We start from the raw sequence: 15,780 nt of genomic DNA, 5'->3' as shown, positions 1-15,780 counted from the left end.
CTGCTGTCACAAAAGGTGGCAGTGCTGGAGGCCTGCTGCTGCTGCTGGCTATCCCCAACAGTGAAGGTAAGCCGGATAAGAGGGTGGTACGTGACAGGGAGGGGGAGGAATGAGGGAGTTTCTAGCCGGGGAGGGAGCAGGCAAGAGACAGAACAGGAGAGGGAGGGGTGCATCTTGAAAGCACCAGTGTGTGCCAGATCCTAACCCCTTTCCCTGTCCCCTTTCTTTCCTTACTCTCCTTGGTCTTGTATCAATAGCTGGTGCAGATCTGAGGAGATCCACTGGGGTAGCAGAGGCTTGTCCTGTGGAAAGGGAACAATGAAAGTCCCCTTACCATGAGGAGGTCTCTGGACTGTCCCGTCCCCCCCAAAGCAGGTTATAGATGCAGCTGCCGCCTCTCCATTGGCATGGCTGCTGGGGGGGGGGTAGTTAGGATTGCGCTGTAAATGCGTATCTAACTAACCCTTCATTCACTTGCATATATCCAATCAGAACATCACTTTTTTCCCCAAACTGCAAAGTTACTGGGCAGGAGGTCTGGTCTAACATCTGAAGGTCGCCAGTTCGAGGCCACCGGCACTGTGCGACCTTGAAGCAGCTGACAAGCTGAGCCAAGCTATTCCATCTGCTCTGAGCCTGGGAGGATGGAGGCCAGAATGTGCAACCAGATCATGAAAGAAACATCTGAATGTTGTGGTTTCTTGAAAGATAGAACCTTTCAAAATTGTAAAAATCCCTACGGGGATTTAAATTTGGCTGCCTATGTAAATCGCCTTGAATAAAGTCCAAGGAGAAATCTGAGGACCAAGAAAGGCGGTATAGAAATACCTGTATTATTATTATTACTACTACTTTGAATTGGGGCTACTTGCTCAGGTAAGTTACTGAAGAGAACAAACATTTTCTAATTAGGGTTTCTGTAGCGCAGAAGTCATAATTTCCCAATTTCTCATAATGCTTCTGGGAGTTTTAGGCAGTGGCCCAGTCACGTGATATATAATGTCACGCATTGCAATGTCGTAAGTCAGATTGTGCTATGAGCCTATAATAAGCCATAAGATAGGGCTATTAGACTTCTCAAAAAGTATAAATTCATGAAATGTTGTACTACTTCATTGCTTTTTTTTTTTTTAATTTTTTATTATTTTCCAAAATTCATTGCTAATTTTTAAGGCCTATCCTATGTATGAGCAATGCATTTGCTGGCTCATATATAGCTTATTAATTTTCTTGGTGATTCATTCCATTCTTCTATACATGTTCTGACTACTGACTTAGAACTATTCACATCTTATCCAACAGAGCAAACCTGAATTTGCTACCAAGTGTACATTCAACAGGGAGCCATGGCCAGTCTCAGCTTCCTAAAAATGTATTTGTATTATATACCACTTCTAATTTTGTCAGTTACTATGCATAGTAGCTTGTATTCAATACAGAGACTATCAGTTAGAGCAGTAGTCTCCAAACTGGCCTGCGGTGCATGCCAGGATTATCCTTCTAGGTGTGACAGTGGCAAAAATCTTACCATTCCTTGCTGCCACCTTCTATCTTCGCTGCCGATATTTGTGGAAACTCAAGCCAGCAGTATTTGCAGAAACTCATGCTTCCACTGCCCATCACCCCACATGGCTCTGCACCCTGATTTCTGGGGAGAAGCTAAGAGAGAGAACTCATGGCTGCCCGGCACAGATTTCTGCAAAATGGAATATAAGTCTTTGCCACTGCCACGTCCAGAATCATTATGCTGGTGTGAAAGATTCAGCCTATGGGTTAGGGTTTGGAGGCCCTTGAATTAGAGCAGGCCCCCATCCGGCCCCCAGGGGGTCCCCCCATCTCCTATGGGTACTTGGCCCTCACCCCAGCCTGCGCTGGACCACCATGGGAGCTCTGTGCCTTGCTTTCCCTTGCTGCCGCTGAGCTCAGTGGCAGCGAAGGAAAGACAAGCCCAGTGGGCACACAGGGCCTTTTATAGTGGGAAGGTAACGTGAGAGTTACTTCCCACTATAAAAGACCCTGTGCGCTTGCTGGCTGGTCTCTCCTTGCCTTGCCCATGGGCCGGGCTGGGCTGTGCTCAGCTGGGCTTGGTTCCCCTCCTGCAACCTGAGCCAGGAGAGTGAGAGAGATCCTGCGTGCAAGAGGAGAGGGGAGCTGAGCCCAGCCAGCACATGCTTCCTAGGGATCTGAGGGAGGGAGGGCTGGCTGGCTGGCCGGCCAGGCAAGCAGCAGTACATGCAGCCCTAGCTAGCGAGGAAGGGCGGATAGGTGAACAGGCAGTCAGACAGGTAGGCATGCAGCTGGGCGAGCGGGCAGGCAGCCAGCCAAGCGGGCAGCCAGGCAGCAGCACATACCGCCCAAGCAAACAAGGGAGGGAAGAAGGGAGGGCAAGGGGCAGGCAAGCAAGCGGGTGTATGTGTGTGAAAGTATGGAAGACCCCCCCCCCGTTGGTGTGTATGAATGAGATCATAAACAGACTTGAAGATCCCCCCCCCCCATTAGGGTGAATAGAATCATAAACTGGCCTGAAGATCTACCCCTCCTTATTAGTGTGAATGGAATCATAAACTGCCTTGAATTCATTTATTCATTTTCTGTCTCTAATATATTCATTTATGTAAATTTATTCAAATTTGAAATGTAAATTAATGCTTTTTTCCCAGCCCCCGACACAGTCAGAGAGATGATGTGGCCCTCCTGCCAAAAACTTTGAGCACCCCAGAATTAGAGGAAGGACAAGTTTCAGATAGGGGCTCAACTATTCTGTATTGATTTGGCAATACATAGTGGGCACTATCCAAAAACACCAGATTTCACTTGTCCATTTCCAATATCCATTAACTAAGAAAAGGAGCATGCATATTTCAAAAGTCTATATACAAATAAAAACTTGTTTCAAAGTAAAATATTCCTTATGCCCTGTGAACCTAACATGATTTTTCTGCAATCCCTTTTCTCAATGCAATGAATTTTCCAATCACAGTTTTATCTTGGTGTAATATCCTGGTTTGTTAGAATCACTTAGGCCACAGTTTCTATGATGGAACGTAACAGAAAAGTGTATCTCAACAGTCCAGGAAGTTTTGCATTTAAATAAGCAAGTGAGGAGAAGAAGATACAAGCAGACTTGCCTACTCACATGTGATAGTTTGTTGGATCACCTGCACTGGACCTACATGACCAGAACAGAATTCATCTGAACAGCTACTAATCTCTCAGAGAGTTCTCACAAGTTAACTTTTAGATAAGCATCTTTAATTTCTTAAAATTAGTAAAATATGTACTTTAACAAAACATAATCATTTACAAAAAATCGCTAGCCTTTAAAATTCTGTTTAATCATCCATTACATTAAATCTCCAACAAGATTTCAATCTAAGTTCTCACAAAGAAGATTTTTGTGATGAGCCATCTTGAATAATTCAGCAGGAACACAATCCTATTTTAGACTTACACTGATTCAAGATAAAGCTATTAGATCTGCAACTCCTCTTTGCTTCCAAGTTTTCTTCAAATATTAGCCAAGTGTATATTTGGATTCAAGTACTGACGTTCAAAGTCATATTTTAGTATGAAGGCCAGTACAGTATTTGCATTTGCTAACCACTGTCTGCCCTTCTGCCCCCCACTTTAAATAAATAATCATGGGCTTCATTATCTTGTCGTGAATCACAGAATCAAATACTCAAGGCTGTTCAACGAAAGTACAGCTCAAGTTGACCTGGGAGAATAGTTCAACAGGGGAAGTAGTCTCCCAGACCTCATGGCATCTAGTCTCTAGGGTTACTATTTTGCAAACAATTGAGATTTCTTTCCCATACCAGTCATGTTACAATAAAGACCTGGAATTCTGATAACTATTCACTGTCTTTATTTTTGTATGAAAGATGTTTATTTCCTTTCTTTGTAACAACCACTCTACTTCCAGTCAGTGGCGTAGCAAGCAGGGGGTGGAGTGGTCTGCCCAAGTACAAGTCTGGAAGGGAGTGCTTGGAATACACACTTCAGCCAGTGTTCTGATTCGGGAAGCTACTGGAGTGCATGCACACCCATAGAGGTGGCTATGACGATGTCTGAAAAGCACCAAAGCTGTCACTGTGAGCGTGCTGGCACTCTCCAGCTACTTCCCAAGAAAGAACTTAGTCTTTCTGCTTGGCAAGGCAGCTTCTCAGTCTGGCTGCTGCGCCCTGTTCTATTTCCTTGAAGACTCTCAAGCCTCCAGGTGAGAGGGTGTGCACCAGCTTTGGCTTCCTCCTCTTTGTGTTTGCCAAGCTTAAAGAGGAAAAGGCCTCCGGGAGAACCTGGAAGTGATGTCACAATGTTGAGTAACCACACTGTCACCACCCACAGGTGCCACGGCCCCAGCAACGCTGCTGCTTCCAGCAACTACTAGACCTCCCCACATCTCAGAAAACGTCCTGGATGCGAGGATGCGACCTCTGGTCATGTCCAGGAGGTCTTCCAAAGTGGTTTTGTGAACATGGGCTTGTTGAGCCAAATCCATGGATCCCAAACCTGCAGAGGATGGGGACCCAACTGTACTGTGTATTCCACCAGCAGCTGGCACTCAAGAGTGTTTCGCAGAACTGTTAGTGTTAACGGTTTTCACTGTTAGCAGTAAAACCTTTAATTCTACCTACTAATCTACAAGCAGCCATTGTAAAGAAAAGAAAGCAGGAATAATATGAACATTGCCTGAACTAGTGGTTCCCAACTGTGGGTTGGGACATGATTTTTGGTGGATCACGAAACTGACAAGCTGATAGCCAACAAGGAAAATGTATAGAACACCATGGAAACAAAAACAGAGCCACATGTGTGCATTTACTCAGGAGTAGGCAATTGTGCCTCGGTCTACTTCAGAGAGCAGGCTGATGGGAACAACTCCACTAAAATGGTTTGATCTGATGAACATAAACCTCAACCAACTCTCAAAAAGGAAGTCCCCTCCCCCACAAGCTGATAAAGAAAATGTATTGAGCCCCATGGAAAGTGAAACTGAGCCACATGTGCATGTTGACTTATACGTAGGCAACTATAACTCAACTCTTATTCAAAGACCAGGCAAAGGAAAACACAAGGCCACCAGAATGGTCCCAATCCAATGAATAGAGCTCAACAAATGCTCCAGACAATGATTCTCTTGCACCATAGTAAAAAAGATAAAAACAGAGACTTTAGCAGCTGGTAAAAACATTTGTCTTATAAAGTTAGAATCCAGACAGAGTTTTGTTTTAAAAAGTGGATACGAGTAATAAAAGGTTTGGGAACCCCTAGCCTAAACCAAAAAGTAACTGTGCTGCCATATTCTGAAAAAAGCCATGTTCAGAAAGAAGCAAAGAAGAAGTTCAGCTGAAAGTCCACACAACAAGAAATTGTCAGACCACAGGGCATAACGTATAGGAAAACTTACAAAGGCTTTCAACATAAGATGTAAATAATTCTAAAACTAGAGGCTCTTGCAGGTTTTACACAAGCTTAAACCTTGAACTGAAAATAAAGCAAGCTAGAATGCAATCCTGTACAATCATACCTGGGCGTAAGTCCCATTAAATTCAATGAGAGTTACTTCTGAGAAGACTTGAACCCTAATGCTAAAGCAGAGCAGCATGCAAAGTTATCAGGGCATAACTGTTCAAGGGATAGAATTAGATGTTTTCAGAAAAACTGGGTTCCCGAATCAGCATTTCCTCATAAGGCTAATGCAAGAGCTAGGAATACTTTCAGGTGGTAGATGGGTACTTAAAAATTCTCCCCTGCAAAATGCCTTCCTGCAGGTTTTCCCCAGATGTGCCCCCCAAAAAGAAGCAAACCCACAAGGGGGAGGGAAGAATTGGGGTTCCATATAAAATAATGGGTAAGCAATAAAAAGCAAAAAAATAATCAAAAGAGCAGAAATGCACAATAAAACGAAACAAACTTTATCTCAATTAGTATAAATGAAAAGACTTGGTAAGGTGTTTCTTATACCCAGGGTAGGGTTCAAAAACTGAGTATTCTTGAACTTAACATAGAGGAACACAAGTATCAACTAAATTTAGTTTTTGCCTAAGCAGCACATACCTGAAGCAACAACATCTTTGCCTGACGTTTTTCTGCTCATTTTAATGCTGTGGATGAGAAGCATTTTAAAGTATTGATTTATAAAAGCAATCATATAATCACAAATCATTACATGAAGCCTGTGTTATGCTCATTCCAAGCATGTATTTACTCTGCATTCACCCAATCACTAATGGCAGGTAATACTGCATCCATACCAGCAGGAATGAATCCCTGTGGTCCAATGTTTATACAGAGCTGCACCATGAAGATTGCACACATAGTTCCCTCTTTCTCCCTTCTAACCTTAAAGAACAATTTGCTCTTAAAGTTAAATGGGAAATAAGAGCTAATTGCATAGACTCAATAAAGCCACTTTGTGTAAACACGGGCCAGCAACATGGCAGTTAATCATAGGGTTCTCTCTCCTCCAAGGAAGATGGCTAATACATGATATGAAGTAGCCGATTTCCACTTGCCAATAAGTTGAGACAATAAATATTTTTTATTTGCATAGTTTACCAGTAGTTCAGTGTTCACACAGAAACATTTTCAGATATTTATCTTTCACATTTTTATATCACCCCTTCCTCCAAGAAGTTCAGGGTGGGGTACATGGTTCCTTCCCTCTTTGTGTCCTCACAAGAAACCTGTTACATACATGAGGTTGATAGATGGTGACTGGCTCAAGGTCATATAGGAAGCTTCATGGTTGAGCAGGGTTTTGAACCTGGATCTTCCAGATCTAAGTCCAAATCCAGAAACATTACACCATCCTGGCTTTTATAAGAGCTCAGATATGAGTTCAAAAAGCTCGAACACATGCAGCGGTCCCATTTGTGGTTTGCTAAACTATGACTTTTTATTTCAACATTTACATTTGCATGAAGCAGAGAAAATTCAGAATAGTTTCCAAAGAACAGAGGCTGTGGGATAGAGTACAAGAAAGAAACAAGACATTTACTAACAGGTAAGTACAGTAATAAGGAGAAACAGATAAAAAATATAAATTATGGGGAAATCAACTGCCCAGAATCTAGATCAGCAAAACTGGGATTAAGAAGCAGATTGGTTCACCTGCTAACTGACTGACTAGTACTGCCTGATCAAATATTTATGAACTCTAGAATGCCCTTGTATAAGCAACTTCTCTCTTTTGCATTCTGAGGTTGTCTCATAGGAATGGCAGGAGTAAGCAACCCGTTTCATAAGCCTTCACGAATCAGGATCATGGTCCTACTCACCATGAGTTAGATATGAAGAATGTGAGAAGGAAAGTAGCTGCTATCACTGTTCTGCAAATGCTTGTACAAAAGGTTCACAGAAGGTTGAAAAAGGCAGTGGCAACACTAGGAGGGTGCGGGCCGCAATGGGTAACGCACAAATGGGGGATGAACCACTAGTGACCCAAATCGCTACAATTGTGATTTCTAGGAATAGTACCATCATGTTATATACCATCCAAAGTGTAATTTACAGCAGAATGCAACTTAAAAAACTGAGTCAAATATCTCCATTCTATCAAAAGTTATGGCCAAAAAAACCAAAACTGCAGCTGTCTTATGTAACAAAAAAGTACATTTCCTTAATTCAAAACGAACCAATGAGACTGATTGTTCTAACAGTCATGAGATGTTATTATGACACAGCATGGAACGAATAAGATGTTAGCAAGTGACCAAAATAGCTAAAATCAAGGTTTGTAGGAATAATACCATCATGTTACATATCAATCCATGTGTAATTTTGTACAGAATGCAATGAAACCGCATTGAAATATCTGTGTTCTATCAAAAGGTATAGCCAAAAAAACCCAGCAGGAGCTGGGCAATAGTACATCACCATGCCCACCACCTGGGTCATTGCCTCAGCCACTGCATGGGAGGAGGTTCATCATGGGGGTGACATGCTGCCCTTCCATACCGGGTGATGCAAACCCTAGTGACGCTACTAGTAACAGGTAGGTTCTATAGCAGTTCTCATGCTTCCACAAGAACAAAAGCAATACAAACAATATACATCAGTATTTCTCAAACTGTGGGTCAGGACCCACGAGGTGGGTTGTGAGCCAATTTCAGGTGGGTCCCCACTCATTTCATTGTGTATTTTGTTTTTAATATATTAGATTTGATTGTACCATGGCATGTGATTGCATTTGGGGAAAGGTTACAGATCTGTACTTTTAAGAGGCTATTATGTATACGCTTTTAAAAATGATAATCAATGGGGCTTACCCCCTGGGTAAGCATAAATAGAATTGCAGCCTTTGGGGTGTCTGGGGAATTTTTTTTAACTGATCACCAATTGCTTGTGATGGTTCTTTATTTCAAATAAATTTTTAAACTTATATTTATTGTAAAACTTTTAATTTACTTAATCTGATTTTGTCATATGGGGATGTTAAAAACTTTTCTTGCTTGATGATGGCACTTCTGGCCATGACATCACTTCCAGGTTAATGACATTACTTCCAGTGGGTTCTGACAGACTGTCATTCTAAAAAGTGGATCCCAGTGCTATGAAGTTTGAGAACCACTCATACACAGTAATTTAAAGAACAAGAGAACTTTTACAAGAATGTAGAACCATTATGTGAGGAACAAACACATGGAAGGAAGCACTGCAAATGTATGTGTCTTCTCTAATGCTTAAAGTAGAAGATACAAGCATATATGCATGACTATATGCTATAAAATATTCATACATACATTTGTTTTAATGATTGTATTTCCATTATGAATGAGTCATTAAAATTTACTGCATTCCAAAATGATCCTATCCAACACGTAGTTTAATAGTAATAAAAAATCATGTACTTATAGAACAGTACCTGGATTTCTTCCTAAATAATCAGATAAACTTTGTATAATAATGTTCAAGACACTATTGCACTGTAAATACCAGCACCTAGGTTCTTTTCACAATAAATGGAAACAACACTCATAGTTCAATTAGATAAGGGTAACTAGAACCTGTTCAAGTGAAGCAGAGTGAAGAGGCTCTGCCTGACAAAAAAAAATCCCCTGAATATGATAGATTGTGGCATGACTGCCAGGACAGAATTCCTTTCCTTTTCAGGGTGGTGCAGAAACATACATAGATAAACACCCTTACTAGAGATACCACAACAGAAAAGGCCCTGCACCTTGTCACCATGACTTTGGCTTTAGATGGTGATGGTAAATAAAAGTTACCCGCATTTTGCCACAGATAGGTTGCAACATTTGTTTATTTGCATGTTTTGACATTACTGTATATAATATTAACCATTATATGCATCTGTTTGCTTTAATACATAATTTCTTCTTTTTGTTCTGGATCAATGACTATAAAGTTGAGGCACAGTATGATGCCATAGTTGCATGATAAATCACATATACCTTGTTAAAAGATCCCAGATACTTCTTGTTTTCTCCCTATCTATGTTGTCTTCTAATTAAACCATACACTGAGAAATGTTGTGTACTTGTCAACATTTTAAAAACAGTTTCTTAAAAATCAAAATCAAGCAAAATATAGCTCTTCCACTACTGGGCAGATTTACAACTTCAAAGAATATGAAAACACAACCACCATCAAATTTGCTTTTGGCTTCTTTATCCTAAATACTTGAATTTTCATTTCCTCTAATGGCAAACTCAGGTGGTAGACTATAAATTTGTAAATCAAAATAAAATTTAATTTTTACTTCAGCTCCCTGCTTCTAAGACATGTCCCTCCTACTGGAGTACAAGAGATTAGAAAAACTGCTTTACATCATTTTACCATAGAACTCCTTTTATAAAATGCTCACTGGTGTATTCTCAAACACTCTATAGCTGTTGAGTGCTTCAAAAAAGCATGTACGGTATTTATCATTTAGTAAAAGGTGGTTTAATGTCCACAGTTGATGTACAAAAGTATGTACTAATCAACAAGCAGATTACTAACTGCTGTGTGTGCCATGCAGCATATACCACACAATACTCTCCAAGTTTCCATTTTTTACAACCTGTTGTTAGTCAGCACACACAAAAACATAAAAATTAATTAATTCTCAGGGGAACTTCAAGTACCTCATGCATATAAAGAAAGACAGCTTAATTATAGTTGTATAGCTGTCTGCACTTTGTATTTAAAAAAAATAGAAAGTAAGGGAAAATAATTCACTGGCTAATGTGTGTTCACTTTCATAGTAGGAGGATAGTCCCTAAAGTCTGAGGAGAAATCTGACGAACAAGAAAGGCGGTATATAAATACCTGTATTATTATTATTATTATTAAAACGTGTGTGAGGCATTTCCTATGAAAAACTTAGCAACTGTGCAAATGTTGCAAGAGTGGTTCTCAACTATCACAAAGAGTCTTCTGCACAGACATGGAAAAATATATAATCCTACACAAATATGTGGAATAGAAATCTCTTCCTAATGCCAACCTACATAGCTGGTCAATTATTTTAACTAATTGCCAAATCAACCACATCAAAGAAATGCTTAACAACTACAGTAACCACACAAACCAGGGACAGGTGGGTGGAGGGAGGCCTGTAGGGCATTTCAGACAACTTCATCCTTGCATGAAAATAAGTGCTGAAGTTATTGGGTGATACAAGATATTGAAGTGAAGGGAGAAGTGGAAGAGGGAGGGGACTGAAAAGAGAGATTTCACTTTGATGAGAAGCGATCCTAGGCTGGGAGCTAGGAACCAACCAGAAAAGGATCAGCGATGGTTAAGGACTGCAAGCTGAGCATACTCGGTACTTGCCGGATGGGGGTTGGAGTTGAAGAGCGAACACAGAAGGTGGCAGCCTCGGAGTGGAGGGAGAAGAGGGTGAGGCGGCAGCAGCCACTCTCGCAGCTGGGCAACTCCCATTTCTTCTGCTTTAAAAAAAGCGCAGATGACGGGCAGAAGACGGGCTCATATTCTGCCCAGGGGTGTGACTGTATCACTTCTAGAGGACATCCCACGCCTCCCTTTTGAGTTCTTGGAGCCTCCCTAAAAAGCCACGCTGCACAGTTTGAATAAAACTTACATATCATCTATCCCTATGGAACTTTTTCAACTTCTGCATGCCAGAGATAACAACTTTTCTATAGTTTATACCACTTATCTGAAGATCCTCATCCACAAGTTCACCCCTCAAGTTCACATCATCCACAAGTTCATCCCTCAAATATAAAACAGAAAATGGAAACTCTACAATTAAGAGATCATAAAAATACAGTATCTTCAGTAAATTGTCAGACTCCACCAAAGTTATATACGAAAACATTCCCGAAGACATGAGAAACACATACTACTCATCTATACCAAAAATAAATATGCACTATACTTAAAACAAAACAAGAAAATGTTCAAATCATATGCTGAGAATGATTGTCATTTAAGTTGAGAAAAAAAACATGCAAATTGTCCCTGCTTGCTTCCCTTGCAAAACATTATTTCACCAAAGAATTCATACATAGCTCAGTTCATATCATCTTATACCTACTAAACTAGTTATCAAAACAGACATTGACCCAGTAAACTATTAAGATCAATTAATTTTTCCATCAAAGTTCAAAGCATACCTGTTCCTAGAAAACATTTCTTCAGTATATGAGAAAGCTCACATATATATTTTACCGAATTTTGCACAAATATTTAAGTCACTACGAAGCAGATTTATAAAGTATTAAATTAGTCTTAAGTTAGCAAGCCTGCTATGAACATAACTTTAGGGTATCACAGTAAATCCAGGCAGATGATATATACAAAGCAAGAAAGGTTACTTATGAGGTGTTATTTCTTCTCAGTTATGAAATGATATGGGCCCATTACACAGTTTCCAAATACAGAAACTTTTTCCTTCTCAATCCTAGTTTTTTAAAAATTTTGTTCATAAAACACAATATTGAATTTGCACAATTGCACCAATAACTGCACCAAAAACCAATGGGAAAGAGATCTTGAGACTAGGTCTCAAGGTATCCAAGGATGTGCAAGATTAGAAATACTGTACTGCCTTTAGCCCTCCAAAAGACAAATAAATGAAAATGTCTCAGGTGAACAAATGGATTTACACAAAATGATATATTTTTACCAAAAAAGTGGGAAGTCTCATACAAAAGGGAAGAGTTGGAACAACTGCTGGAAAGAAATTCTGAAATGTTTATTCAGTCTCATCACAGAGACATTGGTATCTCTTTGATGAAGCACAAATCCTCATGCAAATAAACTAGGAAATAAATAATGACAGATCACATGTTGACTACCTTTAGTACCAGGCCAATATTGTGTACATGGTAAGATAGAGAACCAGAGCAAAAGGAAAATGTAATCACTTGATGCCTATGAAGTAATGATTAGGTATGAAGCTTGAAAGTTAGTTCCCATTACCTCACTTTATTGATAAATGATATTCTAAAAATTATTCAGCTAGATGCAAGAAATGAACTTCCTTTAAAAATCCTCAATTAATAAGAGCTATTTAGGTGCAAATACTGCAAAAAAAAATACTATGGAATGGTACCTCTTGAGGAATCAGAGACAGAGGAATTACTAGTCTTTTCATGAATATTCAGTCCATGCTGTTGGACATATTAGAACATGTAACTTAACAATATCTATTTTAAATTGCAGCTGAAGTGGAATTACACTATTCAATCTTAAATATACAGTAAACAGAGAAGGGGGAGGAAGAAAACTTCAACACAACTTACTCAAATGCAAAGAAGAGTCCACTAGTAACCATGATAAGAACAAGTGTCAGGTAGAAGACTCCAGTCTGGCGAGCCATCATGATCCTTCCATTGCAAAAGAATTTGTTTCTTCCAGGGAAAACCTCCCATTTTCTCTTGCAAGCAGCTTTCTTCTTCTTATGGGGAGACTCCATGGGAGAAGAGGAGCTGTGAGTGCTGATCTGACTGTATTCACAGTCTTTCATGGGCCCTCCTCCACCACTTCCAGGAGTCATCAAGAGCAACTAAGGAGGGGGAATGCCCCCTCCCAACAAATATAGGGTAAAATTTTGTCTCCTAGAAGCCACTATTAGATATTGTACTAAAGTTTACCTGGGCATTATACAATACCCAGTGAACTGCTGAGAACCCAAAGCTGTCATTTCAGAAATAAGTTGTCTTTATCTTCTTCACAAACAGTTCAAAATAATCCTTCAGAACTGCATAATCATACAAAAAACAGGAATTAAAGTTAAAATAGAACTCAACTGCCAATTACTGACAACACCGTCACAAAATTTTGAAGCATAGTGCTTCAAGCTACTCAGTTTTTACTTCACAGTCACTCCTTTAAGGATATCTTGGTCAAGATCTGAGGCAGGCAGTTTTGTAATTTGGTAACCTCCTTTTTCCAAGGGTGTGTTAAGATGTTTTATAAGCTCATTTTACAAAAATAAAGATTCCTATTAGTTCTTCCAAACACATACATCCAGATCCAAACCAAGCTGACAAACAATCCATAATATCCGATTTCTTCCTAAACTGTGAAGAGTCTTTCTTATTTTCCTCCAGCTGCTCTAAAAGACAACTGAGAACATCAGTTTCTAGTTTCACTATAGAAAGGGAAGCTTTCTAAGTATGAAAGAAATGTGGTCAGTCAGGAGGACTCACAAAAGAAAATACAGACAAGTTTGGAACCAGTCTTCATTTTTATTTGCAGGCAGAAATATCCTCTTTTCCTTTGGGAAATTTTTTAGGGGACGGAGATGCAAGGTGGTTGTTCAGAGGCTACCTATATGACAGACCTTGCTGCTGCCTCCTCTTCCTCCTGATGGATGAGAAAACAGACCTTGAAATCAGCAAATAAAGGAGTGTCACTACTTCACCTCTCCAGGAAAGTCATTTCAGCAGCTTCAAGACATGGATGATGCATTCAGAAGCGTGGGGGCACCCAGGATCCGTCCCCGCTGCACAGAAGCTACTCACTAGTATCCTCTACCTCCTTCCAACTGGGGGTGGACTCAAAAGAAGCACAGCACTTGGAGTCCTTGGGCTTCTCAGCCACTGGATGAAGCACCCACCGAGGAAGCAGGGAGAGGAGGCGCGCCTTCCTTTCCTCCCCCGTGGCTCTTTATCTGCATCTATCCCCAGCAGCCAGCACGAGCAGCAGCCGCAGCAGCCATCTCTTCCTCTTCGTCTCCAGCAAGGCTGGCGTGGGAGAGGAGCCACCGTCTGAGTGACACATCGACCACAGCGGCGGCAGCGGGGACAGCGGGCAGCCTCTCTCCTTCCCGGTGTCCACGCGCCCCCGTTCAAAAGCAGGAGGAGGCTGCTGGCGGGGGGAGGACGGTCCTCAAGGCCAGCCCTGCAGGCAGCGCAGGCTCCGTCTCCCCGGACAAGGAGAAGCGGAGTCACTTCGGGTCAGAGGCGGGGAGCTGTCCCTGAAGGAAGCCCGCCACGGGGGTCGGGTCACTCCGAGCGGCGGCCGCCGTCTCGCTCCCCTCCGCCCCCTCCTCGGGCGTCGCCTTCCAGCTTCATGCTCGGCGACGGAGCGTCCGCCTCGCAGGGCTCCCCTCTGCCCAAGAAGGCGGGCGGGCGCCCTGCGTGTCAGCCTTTGTCCGCGCCGCTCCAGCCCCTTCTCGCTCCCTGGGCGCACGTCCTCCGCTCCGCTCTCCTCAGCGGCCGGAGGAGGCAGCAGCGTCCCCCGCCAACCCCAGGCGGCAGCCACGAGAACCGCCGCTGCCTGCCGGCCACCAATGCGCGCCTCTCTCAGAGAAAGCTCAGGTCCCTCAGCCACGTCCCCCTCCTCCTAACGCCCCACCCCCACTTTCCACACCGCGGGCTTCTGGGAAATGTAGTCCACACAGCTTTCTGTCCGACCCGTGGCACATCTCAAAACACAGCCTCTTACCGACACAAGGAGGAAGTGAGGTTTGGGTTAGGGAAACAAGCAAGCAGGACTACAAATCCCAAGGTGCTGCACAGAGCAGGACTACAAGACCCAGGGTGCCCATCGCCACGCCTCTACTTTCCCCTGGTGATTATAATGCATCACCTCAGGGTAGTGGGAGTGGAAGAGGAGAGTAAAGCAACTAAGGGGAGGGGTGGAGTGGCAGCAAGAGGAAGTGTGCTTTTGACCCTTCCCCAATGCCTTTATGATGGATTAGCGTTGATTGTGGTTATATTATCATTGCTATTCCGTTTAGCCCTACCCCAGCCTTTGGAACTTGCAAGGGCTTTGCATCTTTTATAGGGGGAAGAAGGGCTAATGGGGAAATTCCATAACACACACACACACACACACACCACCTGAGCCTTTAAGGCTGCAATCCAATCCACACTTACCTGGGAGTAAGCCCCATTAACTATAATGAAACTGACTTCTGAATAGTCATGCAGAGGGTCAGGCTCAGGCTGCAATCCTTTCCACATTTTCCTGGGAGTAAGCCCCATTGACTGAGACTTACTTCTGAGTAGACATATAGAGATTGGGCTCTAATTCAGTTGCTAGAGATTGCACAAGTCCAAGGAGACCTATTGGGGCTCTGGTGGCTTACCCAGGGATAAGGGGAAGAGTTTCCCCTTGCCTCCAGCTAAGCTGCACGCCTCCCGGCCTGCCTGTTCTAGCACAAGACAGGATTGCGCTGCACGTGAGATGTCAGTAGGGCATGGACCACCATAACTGGATCCGACTGACTCAAATATGGTCTCAGCCAACACACCAGCCGGAGCTGGCAAAGACTCCCCTAGCCACAGATGCAACCTGACCAGAGGCGTACTGCCCCTGCGGCGCAAGGTAGCTCATGCCATGGGCGCAAAC

At 42.3% G+C, this 15,780-nt stretch overlaps 1 protein-coding gene across 6 annotated transcripts in view; it reads right to left on the bottom strand.

Annotated features, from left to right (window-relative positions):
- The window catches only part of ZDHHC14 (zinc finger DHHC-type palmitoyltransferase 14), a 72,346-nt gene extending 57,633 nt beyond the window's left edge, over positions 1–14,713 (bottom strand). For 5 of the 6 annotated variants that reach the window (XM_066616043.1, XM_066616061.1, XM_066616077.1 and 2 more), the window contains exon 1: positions 12,723–14,713. In XM_066616043.1, the coding sequence (XP_066472140.1) occupies positions 12,723–12,976 (254 nt within the window). In that variant the 5' untranslated portion in view covers positions 12,977–14,713. The remainder of the gene's footprint in view (positions 1–12,722) is intronic. The other variant, XM_066616035.1, reaches the window with a different exon arrangement.
- Positions 14,714–15,780: the final 1,067 nt, after the last annotated feature.

The sequence above is a fragment of the Tiliqua scincoides genome, chromosome 1 (genome assembly GCF_035046505.1).
Source record: "Tiliqua scincoides isolate rTilSci1 chromosome 1, rTilSci1.hap2, whole genome shotgun sequence".
In the NCBI taxonomy this organism is placed as follows: Eukaryota; Metazoa; Chordata; class Lepidosauria; order Squamata; family Scincidae; genus Tiliqua; species Tiliqua scincoides.
The sequence above is the reverse complement of the archived record's forward strand: the minus strand, read 5'-3'. Positions and strand labels throughout refer to the sequence as shown.